At 34.9% G+C, this 18,933-nt stretch overlaps 1 protein-coding gene across 2 annotated transcripts in view; it reads right to left on the bottom strand.

Annotated features, from left to right (window-relative positions):
• Nucleotides 1-287: 287 nt before the first annotated feature.
• GPC5 (glypican 5) overlaps nt 288-18,933 on the bottom strand; it is a 1,466,403-nt gene continuing 1,447,757 nt past the window's right edge. For both annotated transcript variants that reach the window (XM_050766965.1, XM_050766966.1), the window contains exon 8: nt 288-1,237. In XM_050766965.1, coding sequence (XP_050622922.1) covers nt 1,080-1,237 — 158 coding nt within the window. In that variant the 3' untranslated portion in view covers nt 288-1,079. The remainder of the gene's footprint in view (nt 1,238-18,933) is intronic.

Here is an 18,933-nt window from a genome sequence, read left to right as displayed (position 1 = left end):
AAGTATAGCCATAGACATATCCTATTAGCGTCTATTGAGGCAACTTATCCCAACTGAGAAATTAAGGACTGTTGGTTTGCAGCTCCATTAATGAGCAAATAGGAAAAAATCTAAAGCATTGCATATCATATTTTCTGTACATGTGTGCAGATATTCATAGGAACCTTAGAAATGCATAGGTAGCCAATTGTTCAACATCAGGCTTTAAAAAGAAGTAGTACATCATATTTTGAAAATGGGTGAAAATATCATTTTTGCCAGAAGAAAATGACAAATATTCTTCAAAATTTTCCACCAAATAATTAACAGCTTTATTGGAGATATTCCTAGAGCAGGCATGTGCTTCCCAACATAGCTAAATCTATGAGGCAAAGAGAGAGGCGGGAGCAGAGGCACAATACCAAAGATGCATTTTGAATATAATGGAATACAAATCAGACGTCACTAAAATACTGAGCCTTAAGGTTCATCATAAGTTACAGTGGGTCAAAATTATCAAGGTTCTTCAGTGAAATTATGTGAAATGCTTCTCAAGAATCTACCCCATAACTTAGAGACATTCAGACGTTTCCTTCTACAGCTTGCAAAAATGGAAGAGTCTCTTGAATATGCATGCATACTACTTGCCATTGTATGTTTTGATTGATTTCATGATGTTCTAATTTCAGTACTTTAAGAAATACCGCATACTGTTTTCATTGTCTGGCAAATACACTTTCAAATGAAAACATTTTTAATTTAGAAAGGAAGGGGCTTGGAATTGATAATAAAATTACAGATACACTAAATGCTTCTTATTCAAAGTCACTTCTGTGCCCTTCACATCTTCAGATTTAATATATTAGAAGTTAAGAAGGTTTTCAGTTAGATTCAAAAAAGACATATTTTTAAAGTGTGTCATTTAAACGTTGAGTTTTAGGGACTTTATGACTATTTCAACTTGGCTTCTGAGAAGTTAATGTGACATATCTTTTCATAAATATAATTGTTACATTGAAAAAGGATCTCTTATTCCTGGCATATGCAGAGAGAGAAGAAATCGAGACTTCAGTAAGGTATGTCAGGACAGACGAGTTCAGTTACCAAATCCCAGGAAGTAACATCACCACACCTATCAGAGTGAATGTCATAGATTCAGTCGCCGCTGCACATCCTGCTCCCGTTGTGTCTAAAGTACTGCCAGTGTCTGTTTGATGGATTTGCTTTACATCACTGAAGTTCATATCATCTGGCATCCCTGTAGAGGCAAATAAGAAAGCACAGGATGATGCATGACCACTTCACCATAATACGTCTAGAACAACTCTTAAACTCGAAGGGTGGACAGCTTGGTTTTTGGGTAGCATTCTCTGTGTTCGCCTAACTCTAAATGATTAATATGACACAGGTATTCCCGTCCTACTTAAATTGGAGAGTTCAAGCTCTTGGGTGAAAATTCTCAGAAATATTATAAGAGCAAAGTGAAAATATTTTTAGCTTTTAAAAATTTTTGGAACATTTCTGTGCCACTGGTAAGAAAGTAAAGACATTTAATTAATTAATATATCCTGAGGTATGGGATTGTTCTTGTTTCAGAGATGTATCGACTTCAGTAACTGAAAACTTTTCCTGTGAAAATAAAATCCGGTAAGGGAATATAATTGAATAAAATATTTTTTAAAAGTAGAATTTATACAGATCATATTTTACATTAGAATAAAGTAGTCCTAAGATCTCTTTAAAATTTATTTTTATTTTTACTTGACAAATTTTATCTATACTGCTGGGGTACAATGTGATATTTTGACATGTATACCAGGAGGAATGATAAAATCAAGCTGGCTAGCGTATCCATCACCTCACATCCTTAGCATTTTTCTTGTGGAGAGAACATTTGAAATGTACCTTCTTAGCAAGTTGGAAATATACAATACATTATGAATGATAGTTACATGCTGCGCAATGGTCTAAAACATTTCTTCCTCCTATCTAACTAAACTTTGTACCCTCCACCCACCATCCCCCCTCCCTTCCCCACACCCATCCCCTGGCAGCCACCCTTCTACTTTCCCCTTTTATGACTTCAGCTATTTTAGATTCCACATGTAAGTGAGATCAGGGATAGTACCTTTATGGAAATAGAAAATAGCAAAGAATAATAGCAACAAATATTAAATTTTATCTTTCATACACACACACAACTGTGAGGATGGAGGTGTAGATATCTATCAAAAGATCAAAGAAGTTGTTAATGGGTGGACTGGAGAATGAAGTTAGGGATAAAGTGTTTCATTTAAAAAAAATGCAGGCAAAGTCATAGACCAAGATGCAATCGCATTCTGGTTATTACTTCTGTACGTTATGAAACCTGACAAGTTGAGGAAAAGACTAACCCCTAAATTAACTGGGTTGAAATAATTGCTTTTAAAAGATGTTTACCTTAGTATGATATACTTAGGGAATTACTGATTCATCACTTATTATCTAGTGCCATCAGCATTCTGAGACTGACTGAATTATCTCATGGCATGCCACTATCAGTCACAATTAACAGATTTAAATTCATTGTTACTACAGCCACAAATATTGACATGGTAATTACAGAGAGATTGAAAAAATAAACTTCATATAAGGAAAAGTCAATATTTATGTAATTAGGCCAATACATATATATAATTCAGAAGCTAAGCTCTGCTGCATTCAGAGATGAGAGCATTAAAACGAAGCAAAGCTCTGCTGATCTGACATATTGATTTTACAGTCTGAGCTCTTACATTATTATTCATTGTTTGGGTGCTTGTTTTGCCCTTCTGTGTCATTAGGCAAGATGAATAAACTAGTGATTCCCTGTTTTTTTTTTAAATAGGGACTAGAGTGGAGTGCGAATATTTTAGTCATGGCTTTATACCTTTTGTTAAGCTTAACAAGAAGCTTTGAGGACTCCAGGCAATTAAAAATATATTTTATTCCAAGATAACTACATAAATTTGAGCTTTACAGGATTTACTTTTCATTTTTAAGCATTGTGAATTTGTGTTTGGATTGAATCCATGAAAAAGGTTTTCTTATGCCATTCTGAGCTTATATTTCATTCATTCATGAGCCAGACACTGATTCAGGTTTAGCGGATGCCATCATGGGTGAAAATATGTAAGTAGAAAGATGTTAAATCTTATGCCTGCAAGCCAGACAATAGCAGGAGAGCTTTTCTGCCTTCAATCAGATGCTATTTTACCATCTTACATTGAGGTGTTACTAATAAATGTAACAGTTCTAAGGAATATGGCCTTTGAGTAATAAGTATTTGAAAAGAATTCAAGATCTTTTCAGGAGCCTGGCAGTCATAGCTGTAGTTACGGATCAAATCACAACCTTGTCATCTGTAAAAAGACATTAGCATGCCAAAAAGTCTAGCTCCATGATTATTTGATGCCATGATTATTTTCATAAAGAAATTTAATTAACCAAGCTTATAAATTATACCAAGTCTTATAAAGACCTATAAAAGAAAAAAAGTTTTGAGATTTATTGTATTAATACTTTAAAGAAAAACAAAGTAATTTTTGAATACTCTTTTATATGCATAATAGCAACATAAAGGTGTCAATAAATTCATAGTTTTGCTCTTGGTGGCTTATAGTCTGATGGGGAAAGAAAATTGTATTATTAAAAAATAAAGGTAATAGTAATACATAGGTACAGGCCTGGTGATTGGTGCTATGAAATATGGTAGGCTGGGAGCAGTGGCTCACACCTGTAATCTCAGCACTTTGGGAGGCTGAGGCGGGCGGATCACCTGAGGCTGGGAGTATAAGACCAGCCTGATCAACATGGAGAAACAGCGTCTCTACTAAAGATATAAAATTAGCCAGGCGTGGTGGCACATGCCTGCAATCCCAGCTACTTGGGAAGCTGAGGCAGGAGAATCACTTGAACCCAGGAGGCAGAGGTTGCGGTGAGCCGAGATCATGCCATTGCCCTCCAGCCTGGGGAACAAGAGCGAAACTCCATCTCAAAAAAAAAAAAAAAAAAAAAAAAAAAAAAAAAAAAAAGAAGGTAAAGGGATGTAACTTGGTCGGTCAGGGAGTGCTCTGCTAAGGAAGTGGTAAAGTGGATTAATTTATAGATATTATCTACAGAGCACTTTCTGTGGTGGTAGGTACAGTTCCAAGTACTTCACAAATATTAAGCCATTTAATTTTCACAACAGTTGCATAAAATAGGCACTGATATTATTACCTGTGTTTATAGATGAGAAAACTGAGGCACTAGAAAGTTAAGTGACCACAAGCAGTGGAGCCAAGATCAAATCCAGAAGTCTAGACTCAGTCTATGCTCTGATCACCTGCCTCCCTGATTCCAAGCACATTGCTTGGCACCAGCAAGTCAATACTTAGATTGAGAACAAAAAAGATAAATTACGTTGCCTACAAAGTGCATTAGGAATGTTTTCTCTCCTTGCTTGTCATCTGGGATGGCTGAATAGGTGCTACTTTGGGGTATTAATCAAGTAACCGAACGTATTCAGAGGTAGAATCCATGTGGGCAAGTTGATGGCGAATCAGAATGGCCTGATGAATCTGAGAGGACAGCACCTTCTTTTTGTGATTTACACAGAGGTAGAAGAGTGTAGGTATTTTCCTCTATCTCTATTTCATCTGTCTACGTATTTTAAACATTCTCTTAGTTTCATTAAGGAAAGACAAGTATGTTTAGAAACAGTGTGTTCTATTTTTAATAAAATTGCATGGACAAGAATGTATACATTGTTAATTTGCTCATTCATTTATAAAATCTATTCACTGCCAGGTCTGTGTCAGGTATTGTGCTGGAGAGTGAATATACAGTATGCACTCACAGCCTTTTCCTGCACACTTAGATGAGTGACACAACACACACACACACACACACACACACACACACACATATGTATCTCCATCAGGTGTCTTTTTCACCATTCCAATGGTGAGAGTGCGGGACAGATGGAATGCTGCGAGCAGGACTCCAGATCCTATAGATCATTATTTGAATTCAATACTGTTTATCATGAAGTCAAAGTAATTTATTTCTAGAAAATATCCATTTTTAAGGCAGCTATAGTCATGACACCTCAAAAAATATCTATTACATAGAACACTTTTAATGAATATTGTTGAATGAATAAATTGAATAATGACTCATTTACACAAGAACAGGATAAGGTTGATATTATTTTCCCTTATTCTAAAGATTAGGAAGTTTGATAGAATTACTTCCCTTTATTCTCAATATTAAGAACAAGGTGGAGGAAGTAATTTACTCGAGGTAACATAGCTGTGGCAGAATTCCAATTGTGCCCCGTTCAGATGTGGTCCTCATCAATTCCAGAGCCATACTGTTTGCCACTACACTTTCAAAGCATTGAACTTGAGGTCAAATTCCGGCTTTGCCACAGTCTAGCTGGTTGACTTTAGCTATGACCCACGTTTCTTGGAACTTTCAAATGAGAGCATTTTCAGTAAGAGAGTAGAGTTAATCAAAATATCTTGCTGGCTAAATTATTAAATCAATATTTTAAAAAAATTAGCTAGAATTGTATCCCAAAGCATTGTCTAAAGTAAATGTCTGTGGGACCAAAACTTAAGTAAAAATAATGAGTAAGTAAACAAAATATATAGCTCTATATTTTTATTTATATACAGGTGGGTAAAGCCTACATATTTTAAGTCAGAATCTATAAAGAGAAAATTAATAGTTTTGACATCACACACAAAACAGGAACCTTTGGTACAACAGAAAAAACCACAACACAATTGAGGATCCACACAGAAAAATGGAGAAAATTTTGCATTATAGATTGCAGCAAAAAGGTCATGTCTTGAACGTAAAAATAGTTCTTACAATCCATGTGAAAACTATAAATGTTCCTGTAGAGAAATAGTGAAAGACCAGAAATGGATATTTACAATTATAAGGAAAAGGTAAAGTCTTCTTCACTGGACAACAAATAAATACTATCATACACACAATGAAGTGTCAATTATCTGTTGTCCAGGTGTTAAAAGCAAGACAGAGAGGAGAGTGTAACCAGTTGGGCAAGGGTACAGCCCTTCACCAGAGAATTTGCTAAAATATATTACAAGTGTTTAAAATGTTCATTTGCTTAGACCAAATAATTACACTTTTATGAAGCAATTCTGTGGGAATAATGGACGTGTGCACATATTTATTCACAAAATGTTAATCTGTGCATTGTTAATGAAAATCCTAAGCGCAAATTAAGTGCCAATTGGTAGGGAATTGGGTTAGGAAAATTAAGGTGCATTCATTTATTTAAAACTCTTTAGGGAGTAAATATTTATTAATACAGAAAAATGTATTTTGATAGCACTTAATGTATATAATTTTTAATAAAATACATGTATATATACTTTCATGCTCTTTAATGTTCTTTTTACTCTAATAGTCTATTGCTGTGTTTCCTTGAGAGTAGAGACTCTCTCATTAATTTCTGTATTGACCTAGCAAGCATTTAGCAATAATTAGGCAAATGAATGTTGATGAATTTAATCCAGGGCATAAAATTACAAATAGGTTTCTCTAACTTAGTTCTTTTAATATAAAAACAAAAATTATATTGCAGCAACTCAGACTGTAAAATAAAGGATTAGAATTAGATATGAATTAAAATTTTACATGTAATAAGACAAGTGGTAAATATCATGGAAAAAATTCATTATGAGGAAACTGACGACAAATATTTTCTGAATAAAATTGCTATGAATCTTACGTTAAATCTAAACTGTTAATTTTGGTCACTAGTTACTAGACTAATTCTTGTCATTTATGCTAATATTAGCCACATGTATTTTGGCTGGACATTAATGATTCTAACAAATCTGAGATGGCTAAGCATAACTATTTGCCATTTTTTAAAAAAAGTATGAGGAGCTAATTCAGTCAGATCATGTCTCCTAGTAAATATGATTGGCGGGTGCATCCAGTATGTTGGGTCACTTGAGTCGAGGATATACTTTTTAAAATGATGAGTTATTTTCCAAAACCTAGGGCTTCCGTATAACCTGAGAACCAAAGAAGATGACTGTATGGCTAAAGATACAAGGTTCCTGGTAGCCCTATAGCCTCATCAAAACTCGTAACTGAAGTGCAATGCAGCTGTCTTCATGAAAGCCTTTTCTATTCCTTATGAAACAGAGTTTTGAGATATAGTTCCTCTTTTTGGTCTTAATGTTTTATAGCAATAGTAGCCTTCCTTTTTTGACAAATTATGTAAAAATAATGGAGTTATCCAAATTGTTAATAAGGGAAGCAATGAATGAAATAAAGTAATGAAGGATTCTGACTGTAAACCAAAGATTAAGGTAAAATAGTATAATTTATTGTGAAATTATAGCTCTGAGTAATAGCAAGGAAAATCATTTGTCAATCTATCAAATTATTAGCGGCTCTCTAATAATGAATAATAAATAGATTTTTTTTCTGGATTGAAGTTTATACATGAAGGGAATATTGTTTAGATCTTTTGACAGTTCCTGATGCTATGTTTCATCTAATAATGGTCATCCAGTTATTTTTCCTAAGTTTGCTTTATTGATTTTTGAAGATTTTAGCAAAAGAACACACATCTTATTTTGAAAGAACATATAATTTTAAGCGATTTTATAGCAATACTGATGTTGTGGTTTTTATCATACTTGTGAAATTTCTTCTAGAACGAATATGCAAATAGAAAATTTAAAAGGTCATTTTTGCATAATTGGTAATTAAAGCTAAGTATTAAAAGTATATCTATTAAATATACCACAGTATTCAGTTATATACTGGTTCTTAGTCACAAGAATTTACAGGTAATCTGGAATAATTATTACTAATGATTCAGAAAATTATTTTTAAAAAGTATAAGGCTGAAAAACTACTATGAGTTAATGAAATTAGAAAATGTTACATCTTGTTTAGGTTAGTGATAATAGGGACATAAAGTGCTATTAAACATTAAAATAATTTAAAAGTCGTATCTATGTCTCGACACATGGTAGTGATATTCTACAGTACCAAAAACAAATTTTTTAAAATGACCAGAAAAAACAGGTGGCTATTAACAGAACAAAACATTAATTTTAAAGAAACAATAACAGAGGCTAAAATAAGTAGAATAATTTGTTCTATTATTATTTTTCTATTATTTTTAGAGATAGAGTCTTGTTCTGTTGCCTATGCTGGAGTGCAGCGATACCATCATAGCTCACTGCAGCCTAGAACTCCTGGGCTCAAGCAATCCTCTTGCCTCAGCCTCTCAAGAAGCTGGGGCTACAGGCACATATCACCATGCCTAGATAATTTTTTTTTTAATTTTTGTAGAGATGGGGGTTTTTCTTTGCTGTCCAGGCTGGTCTTGAACTCCTGGCCTCAAGTGATACCCCTGCCTTGGTTTCCCAAAGTGTTGGGATTATAGGTATGAGCCATATACCAGGTCAGAATAATTTATTTTAAACATGAAAGAAAGTAATTATCTATATAGAATTCTATACAGAGTTAAATGATATAGAAGAAATGAGTACTTTCAAGAAAGAGTGAGTGTTTCTAACCATTCCCTGACCAATTTTTTTGTTTTAATTTCCATTTTTTTAATCTTAGTTTCATGGGGTACTTGTGCAGGTTCGTAACAAGGGTGTATTATGTGATATTGAGGCTTGGACTTCTGTTGATCCCATCACCCAGACAGTTAACATTGTACCCAATAGGAATTTTTTCAGCCCTTGCCCTCCTCCTGCCCACCTTCTTTTTGGAGTCCCCATTGTCTGTTGTTCTCGTCTATATCTGTGTGTACGCAAGATTTAATTCTCACTGTTAAGTGAGAACATGTGATTTTTGGTTTTCTGTTTCTTCATTGATTCGCCAAGGATAATGGTCTCCAGCTGCATCCATGTTGCTGCAAAGGACACAATGTCTTTTTTTTATAGCTACATGGTGTCTGTATTAGTCTGTTCTCATGCTACTAAGAAAGACATACCTGAGACTGGGTAATTTATGAAGGAAAGAGTTTTAATTGACTCACAGTTCCACATAGCTGGGGAGGCCTCACCATCATGGCAGAAGACGAAGGAAGAGCTAAGGGATGGCGGCAGGCAAGAGAGCGTGTGCAGGGGAATTGCCCTTTATAAAACCATCAGATCTCATGAGACTTATTCACTATCAGAACAGCACAGGAAAGACCTGTCCCCATGATTCAATTACCTGCAACCAGGTCCCTCCCATGACACATGGGAATTATGGGAACTACAATTCAAGGTGAGATTTGGGTAGGGACATGGCCAAATCATATCAGTGTCTATGTACCACATTTTATTTATCCAGTCCACCATTGATGGACACCTAGGTTGGTTCTAGGTCTTTGCTATTGTGAATAGTGCTGTGATGCACATATGAGTGCATGTGCCTTTTTGGTAGAACAATTTCTTTTCCTTTGAGTATATACCACTAATGGGATTGCTGGGTGGAATGGTAGTTCTGTTTTTACTTCTTTGAGAAATCTCCAAACTGCTTTCCACAGTGGGTGAACTAATTTACATTTCAGCCAGAAATGTGTAAGTGTTCCCTTTTCTTCCCAGGCTTGCCAGCATCTGTTTTATTTTATTTTTAAAATAATAGCCATTCTGACTGGTGTGAGATACTATCTCATTGTGGTTTTGATTTGCATTTCTCTAATGATTAGTGATGTTAGGCATTTTTTTCATATGTTTATTGGTTGCTTCTGTGTTTTCTTTTGAGAAGTGTCTGTTCATGTACTTTGCCCACTTTTTGATGAGGTTATTTGTGTTTTGCTTGTTTTGTTTAACTTCCTTAGAGACTCTGGATAGTAGACCTTTGTCAGATGCATAGTTTGCAGATATTTTTACCCATTATGTAAGGTGTCTGTTTACTTTGTTAATAGTTTCTTTTGCTGTATAGAAGCTCTTTGGTTTAATTAGGTCCAACTTGTCAACTTTTATTTCTGCTGCAGTTACTTTTAAGGACTTGGTCATAAATTTTTTGCCAAGGATGAAGTCCAGAAGGGTATTTCCTATGTTTTCTTCTGGGATTTTTATAGTTTGAGGTCTTACATTTAGGTCTTCAATCCATTTTCAGTTAATTTTTGTATATGGTGACATGTAGGAGTTCAGTTTAATTCTTCTGTGTATGGTTAGCCAGTTTTCCCAGTACCATTTATTGAATAGGGAGTCTGTTCCCCATTGCTTATTTTTGTCAACTTTGTCAAAGATCATTTCTTTCTATGTGTGCTGCTTTATTTCTGAATTATCTATTCTGTTCCATTCGTCTGTGTTTTTTACCAGTACCATGCAGTTTTTGTTACTGTAGCCTTGTATACTTGGAAGTTGGGTAATGTAATGCTTCCAGCTTTGTTCTTTTCACCTAGGATTGCTTCAGCTATTTAGGCTTTTTGTTGTTGTTGTTCCACATAAATTTTGACTTTTTTTTTCCCTAATTCTGCGAAAAATGACACTGGTCATTTGATAGGAGTAGCATTGAATCTATAGATTGCTTTGGGCAGTATGACCACTTAACAATATTGATTCTTCTAATCCATGAGTATGGAATGTTTTCCCCTTTGTGTCATCTGCAATTTCTTTCATAAGTGTTTTGTAGTTCTTCTTGTAGATATTTTTCACCTTCTTGGTTAGATGTGTTCCTGGGTATTTTATTTTTTAAGGCTATTACAAATGGGATTATGCTATTGATTTGGCTCTCAGCTCGAACGTTATTAGTATATAGTAATAATACTGATTTTTTTCACATTGATTTTGTATCCTGAAACTTTACTGAAGTTGCTTATCAGGTTTAGGAGACTTTTGGCATTCTTTAGAATGTTTTAGGCATAGAATTGTATTGTCAGCAAAGAGAGATAATTTGACTTCCTCTTTTCCTATTTGGATATCTTTTATTTCTCTTTCCTCTCAGTAGGACTTTCAATATTATATTGAATAGGAGTGGAGAGGGTAGACGTTTTGTCTTGTTTCACTTCTTAAGGGAAATACTTCTAGCTTTTGCCCATTCAGTGGGATGTTACTTGTGTATTTGTCATAGATGGCTCTTCTTTTGAGGTATTTTCCTTCAATGCTTACTCTGTTTATATCATGAAAGATGTTGGATTTTATCAAAAGCTTTTTCTGTGCCTATTCAAATAACTATGTGTTTTTATTAGAATTCTGTTTACGTGGTGAATCACCTTTATTTATTTGCATATATTGACCCAACCTTGCATCCCAGGAATAAAACCCATATGATTGTGATGAGTTAAATTTTTTTGTGCTGCTGAATCCAGTTTGTGGTTTTGCTGAGGATTTTTGCATCTATGTTCATCAGGGATACTGGCCTGTTGTTTTCTTATTTTGTTGTGTTTTTGCCAGGTTTTGGTATCACAATGATATTGGCTTCATAGAATGAGTTAGGAAGGAGTCCTTCTTTATTTTTTTGGGAATAGTTTCAGGGGAATTGGTACCAGCTTCTCTTTGTACATCTGGTAGAATTCAGCTGTGAATCCATCTGGTGCAGGGCTTTTTTTTAGGTTCATAGGTTTTTAAAAAATTTATTACGGATTTAATTTTGGAACTTGCTTCTGGTCGGTTCAGGATTTCACTTTCTTCCTGATTCAATCTTGGGAGGTAGTGTGTTTCTAGGAACTTATCCGTTTCCTCAAGATTTTCTAGTTTGTGGGCCTGAGATGTTCATAGTAGTATTTGAGAATCTTTTGTAGTCTGTGGGATCATTTATGTCACTTTTGTCATTTCTGATTGTGTTTTTTTGGGTCTTTACTTTTTTTTTCCAATTCTAAAAAATTATTTAAGACCACACTTAAAAATGCAAGAAACTCAACCTAGAATGAAAGAGGGGTATGAAAGTTGTAATAGTGATCAAGGTAACTGACAAGCATCTAAGTAACTGTCTATCAATGTTGCCTGAAAAAACAAAGCAATGGTTATATTAGGGAGTTCAAATCATAATGTGATTATAACATTTGGAAATAATTGTTTAAATATTCTAGCATGTTTGTATTAGGAAGAAGTGTGAAATCTTAACCTTATGTTTTATCCACACAAATATGTATTTTATCGAATATTAAAAATTCAAAGCTTGCCACTTAAATAATTAATATAGGATGTATACATTCCTAGTCCACTGAGGAAAAGAGTATTAATGAAATCTAATAGAAGTCAAGAAGAAACAAATGAACAAACAAAGAAGCCTGATGCTATATATACTAGTCATTAACTGTAGTGATGATATCTACAGTTTGATAAGGGCTGTGTTTGGAACCAGTAGAGTTAGGAATATTCTTTTTCTTCTGAAGTTAGAAACAATTAAAATAGAAGCAACATATGCCCATTAGTCATTTGCATTTATATGTTTTCTTTTAAAGATTTAAATATTAGACCTGTAAGCACAAAAATACTAGAAGAAAATCTAAGGAAACTTATTTGGGCATTGGTCTCAGCGAAGAATTCACGATTAAGATCTCAAAAGCATAGGCAACAAAAATAAAAATAGACAAATGTAAAATTTTTAAACTAAAAAGCTTCTCTACAGCAAAACAAATAATAAAGTGAATACAAAACCTGCAGAATAGAAAAAATTTTGCAAACTATTTATTTGGCAGTGTACTAATTTCGTGAATTTCCAAGGAACTCAACTCAAAAACCAAACAAACAAAACAAAATGTGCTAAACTTTTAGATTCCTCATCCTCTCTTGGATTTGCCAGACTACAGTGAAGATACGTTCTTCCGTGTGCTTTACCATGGAGTAAATGAGGCGGACTCTATTCCTTTTGAGAAAATCAGTGATATTTTTCAGCTATGCTTGTGACTTGATAATAATTCTTAGATGAAACATTACATATCGTATGTAATCACATTTTCCAGTCTGGGTTTTAACAGTAAAATGGCTGATATTTTTATCTGTCTAATACTTGTAATTATATTTTAGTTGTTTGTAACTTCTTAAAAAAAGGATCGTTTCTTATTGCATTGGATTGAAATTAAAGCTTTATCTAACATGAATAAATATATATTTAATATATATTGATCTACATATATGTATATTCATAGATACCATCACTACAGTTGGGGTAATCTATATATATTAAATAAATGTATATTTTTTCTCTATATAGATCTTGGATATCTATATGTTCAATAAACTATTAAATATAATATATATTGAATTATATATTTGTTGAATATTTATTGAATAACATATATATTATATATATATCTTCATAGATACCATCATTACAGGTGGGGTAATGACTAGTAGATATAGCACATAAATTAAAGCTCACATAAGATGTTTAGAAAAGAGACTATATATTAAGGCACAAAGTAAATATTAACTCTTAGCAAATGCTTTTAACACAAAGAACATGGAGCCCTTGACCACAACACAATAAAATTGAAAGCCAAAACTAAAGGAGAACCATGATCCTTACGACTAATCTTATCTGTGGTCTTAAAAGAAGATCTAAATAAATGGAGAGATGTAGCAAGTTTATAGATGAGAAGACTTAAGTTTATGTAGTGTCTCTTACGTTGTGTTCTGAAACTTGATCGTGATGTCCTTTGATGTGGCGCTATTGGGTATTCTGTGCTGGTCATCTCACTGGCCCCTTTTCATCTAGAAATGCATATCTAGTTGGGGAAATGTTCTTGAATTATTTCATTTTCTCTGTTGTGTCTGAAAGTCTCATTATTTGAACAATGGAAACCCTGAACGTGTTCTCTAATTTCTTTTCCTAGTATTCATCATTTTACTGTACTTTCTAGGAGATTTCTTGAACTTTATTATTCAGTCACTTTGTTGATCTTTTCATAGATTTAAAGCTTACTAGCCTTTGTTTCTCCAAGTGGAACTTGTGTAGTTTTTGTTTGTTTAAATATTCTTAGGCCTTATTAGGATGGTAATGACAACACAGTATTCTCCCCTTATCAAGTTGGGATATATTCCAAGACCCCTAGTAGATGCCCAAACCTCAGATAGTGACAAACCCTATATATCCAATATATTTTCTTAGATATAAATACCTATGTGATGGTTTAATTTATAAATTAGGCACAGTAAGAGATTAACCACAATAAATCATCATAAACTACAGCAATTATCACCATCTACTGTGTCATGTGAATGTAGACTCTCTCTCTCTCTCAAAATACCTCATTGTAATGTACTTATATATCTTCAGACTGGGGTTGATCACAGGTAAATGAAACCACAGAAACTAAAATCTCAGAAAAGGGGGACTGTATAAACGTTTTCTTTCAGTAGAGTCTCTGTTTAAAGTTGGAATTTTTTTCTGCTTGTAGATGTAACCCTTTTTCATGTAATACACTTAACATAAGTGGGGACCCTTGATTATGGCCATATGCTAATATTTAAGAATGGGAACTGAAAAGCTGGCTGAAACTCTGATGTGCAAATGGAGCTCAGCAATTGTTAGACCAGTGTGATCTGACTTAGGTGCTTGTTAGGGAACCTATGTTTGTCAGCCAGGATAAGGGAGGTCAGGCTGGAAAAACAAATGCCCCCAAAATATTGGCAGCAGTGGCCCCTTTTAGTCCAGGTGACTCTGTATATTACCGCTTGGTATCTCACTTTCATATCAATACATGCTTCAAAGGTCACCAGAGCAGTGGGAGACAGGTGTGGAGAAAGAAACTGCCAAGTAGGAGCTTCCATCTGGGGACCAGGCACAGTGGCTCTCTTTACTTATGGCCATTCCTGAGCGAAAGAGAGACTTTAAGACCAAATGCGAGAGAAAACAATACAAATTACAACAAATGTGTAGTTCTACCATGTACACAAAGGGAGAAGATCCAGAAATACTATAGATCAGAAGCCACGTCTCATGCCTCTTTTGTCTTTGTTTCCTGTTAAACTAGGCAGATACGGAGAGAAGACTCTTCCAACGTCCTGCCTGAGAGTAACTCCCTGGTTGCAATAATTCTGGGAGCCAAATGGGAGAAGTAGGCTGGGACCAGAGTGTAGATGTCAATATTTATTATAGGTAGGTAGACAGTATGGTTTGGATCTGTATCCCCGTCCAAATCTCCTGTCAAATTGTAATCCCCAGTGTTGGAGGTGGGGCCTGGTGGGAGGTGATTGGATCATGGGTGCAGATTTCCCCCTTGGTACTGTGTCGTGATAGGGAGTGAGTTCTCATGCTATCTGGTTATTTAAAAGTATGTAGTACCTCCCCCTTCTCTTTCTCTTGCTGCTCTGGAACACATCCTGCTTCCCTTTTGCCTTCTGCTATGATTGTAAGTTTCCTGAGGCTTCCCCAGGGCTAGATGCCTCCATGCTTCCTGTACAGCCTACAAAACCATGAGCCAATTTAAACTCTTTTATTGATAAGTTATACAGTCTTAGATATTTCTTTATAGCAGAGTGAGAATGGACTAATACAGTAGGTAAGTAGGTAGATAGTTTTAATACTTTTTCTTTCACAATAATACTTTCACCCTCAACCATACTGAGGATTCTCAAGTCCTACCAAAATTATACCTCCCACATAGTATTGACGTATGGGAGAGACAGACACCTGTTAGTTTGGAGTGGAGGAAGGGATAACTGCTTGTTACAGCTTTTGACTAATCCTTACTTTATAGACCTTTCTTCTTTAACCTCTCTACCAAGGATAACTGATGATATCTATCCCTGTATCTTTTCAGTTTTTTTCCTTTCTTGAGATGGAGTCTCGCCCCGTTGCCTAGGCTGGAGTGCAGTGGCGCAACCTTGGCTTACTACAGCCTCCACCTCCTGGGTTCCAGCGATTCTCCTGCCTCAGCTTCTCAAGAAGCTGTACTACAGGTGCCCACTACCACACTCGGCTACTTTTTGTATTTTTAGTAGGGATGAGGTTTCACCCTGTTGGCCAGGCTGGTCTCAAGCTCCTGACCTCAAGTAATTCAGCTGTCTCGGTCTCCCAAAGTGCTGGGATTACAGGTGTGAGCCACTGTGCCGAGCCTATCCCTGTATCTTTAGGGGATTCCATAGAGCAAATTGAGTTGGTTCTCTGCTTTCCTCAATGCTGTGAGGGTGTTGGCTTTCTTGGGCATCCTATTTAGGTACCACATATCATCTGCTTTCCAGCTTCTAAATGTTGTTATTGCTATCTCTTCTTCTGATTCCTCTGCTCTCAGTAAATTTAAGTTTTCGTTTTTAAAAAAATGTCATATATGTATTTTAGTGGGATTGTAGGAGGGAATACAATTAGATGCGTCTGCTGAATCTGTCATTTTGATGGCAACTTACTGACCGTTTCCAGGATCTGGCCACTGAAGCTTTGTCATGACTCTCTGGCTATGTCTATGGCAGGGTTGGCAATCAGTTTGCACTGGTGTAGTTCATGTCAGTGTCTGCTGTAATTGGTCAGCACCCCTGCTGTAGATACTAATTATTCTTGATGATCATCCTTGATATAAAGACTATTGTGATTAAAAATACTGAGCAGTATTTCATTTTGCTAAGAAACTTACTAGAGCTATGGGGATGGTTGGAATATTAGGAATTGCTGTAATTTTGGCCCTTTAAATATTTTTGGCCCTTTAAATATTTTCTTTCATTTAGACTTTTCTATTGAACCTATAATGCATATCATTCAGCACTGGATTTGGCATTGATTGAATAGATGCCATTTTTACTTACTAGTCTTGAATTAGCTACAGCAAGTATAATGTGAACACTCATATGAAAGCCATCTTTTCTCCCAATGAAAGGTACAAATTAACTTCGGGAAAAATTTGCCTCTGTTTTACTTCAGTAAGTGAAGAATATTAAACAGCTAATCCTTAGAGCCTAAAAATTGTCAAGATGTCTGAGAATATTGTGCAGGAGAGATTGTGATGCTTATTACATTTATTAAATGGAAATAAATTATCTTGGCTTGCATATCCTATCCATCATGTGTATTATAAATTTGTATATTTAACTTAATACTACAACTTCTAAATAATTCTGTGTCCATTATTCTTAAAGAAGCAATTCCATTGACCCAGGGGATAGCTAAACAAAATAGAGAGAGACAGTCATTACTATCATTTCTGAGAAGAATAGCAATATTATCCATGAAGATATTCATAGAACACCACACGCATTAGAAGACGTTAGGCTGTGATGATGGTTCTCTGTTTGCCCCTATGGTGTTCTCAACTGGAGGTGTGTATTTAGATTGGACTATGTAATATAATTAAGGACATTATTTGCTGTACTTGAGTCAACAAGATCTTATGAAAATAACAGATGCATGTGTGAGGAGAGAACACTCACGTTGAAAGCAGGGGAATTTTATGGATATTGAATATTACAGGATCAACTTACTTGACCCAGTATGGAAATTTCTCTATGCTTGCACTCCATCTCCTGGAATAAAATTCATCCATACTCATTCTCTCAAACCCATATTTCATTGTTTCCTCAGAATCTAATCCCATGTGACATATGGTAATGCAGTGCATAGTTTTCCACCTAATATTGTTTCTGGTGTAGATCCGTCTAACAACAGTCATGTCAGTTCCTTCTGTCCTTGTTCTTGTACACTTTCTGATTATAAATGCTGTGGTGTTTTAGCCAAGTGTGTGTTTCCTTCTTATTTTCATCACCCAGCTTAAGATTTATGTGTGTGTGTATATATACATATACATACACACACACATATACACATCTACATATATACACACAAAGAGTCATATATGTCCATATGTCTATATATTTTTGTCACTATATTTGAGTTCATGTATTGATCTCATCTACTTGATTTTAAGCCCCTCAAAGTTGCAATTATATTTATTTTTGTTTTCTATTCCTAGGGTTTGTAAGTAGCTCTTCATAGCACCTACATTTAGTAAGTGGTTTTTAAAATATATAACTTAGTAAAAATAAGTTTGGCATATAAATAAACACTTAACTCTTTTTAATTTATTTAAATTAGACCTACATAAACTCATAGAATTCATGCTAGGAGACAGTGAAGTGTAGTAGAAAGAACCTGGGGTCAAGCTCTAGAAACCTTACATAATTCTTATTGAGATTCATTTCTTCATCTGTAAAATTTGCATCATAATAAGACCTTTTCCCAGGATATATATGAAAATTCAATGAAATCATAAATATGAAAAATACTTTTTAATATTTTTACACAGGACAGAAATATGATTTTTATTTGCATATTAGAGGCCAATGCAGGCAAAGTGAGTTGACAAGCAAAGTTCATTTGGAGGGTAGGTAACAGAGCCAGAAATAACATGCCAGCCTCCTAACTCTCAATTCTACAGCAGTGAGTCCTCAGGAGTCCCCTTCGGGACTCACTGCCCTAGAGCAAACTACCTTCACCACTAAAAAAAAACTAGTCAGATATTGTGTAAAGTAAATAGGAACTCAGTAAGTTAGAAATAATCATCTCTATTATCAAATAATTATTACTACAAAGTTAATCACCTGCTTATAAGTGCTTACATTTCAAAGTCTGGCAAAGATGATTATTTAATCTGTGTGTAGGGTGAGGCCCTATATAGTTAGCACTTGATACACATTGAATTAAAAAAATCCTACAGGACACAGGCTCAACAAACATTAGCTATATACAAAAAAAAAACCAACAAATCTTCATACAACACACTTGACTAAAGACAGAGTGTGTCAGTCTGTTCTCACATTGCTATAAAGAACTACCTGAGACTGGGTAATTTATTAAAAAAAAAAAAAGTTTAATTGGCTCATGGTTCCCCAGGCTGTACAGGAAGCATTGCTGGAGATGCCTCAGGAACTAGAAATTGTGGTGGAAGGTGAAGGGGAAGCAAGTATGTCTTACATGGCTGGAGAAGGAAGAAGAGAGTGAAGGGACACTTTTAAACAACCATATCTCATGAGAACTCACTATCATGAGAAGAGCAAGGGAGAAATCCACTCC

This window comes from Macaca thibetana, chromosome 17 (genome assembly GCF_024542745.1).
Source record: "Macaca thibetana thibetana isolate TM-01 chromosome 17, ASM2454274v1, whole genome shotgun sequence".
Lineage (NCBI taxonomy): Eukaryota > Metazoa > Chordata > Mammalia > Primates > Cercopithecidae > Macaca > Macaca thibetana.
Note: the sequence above shows the minus strand (reverse complement) of the source record. Positions and strands in the feature narration are given on the sequence as shown.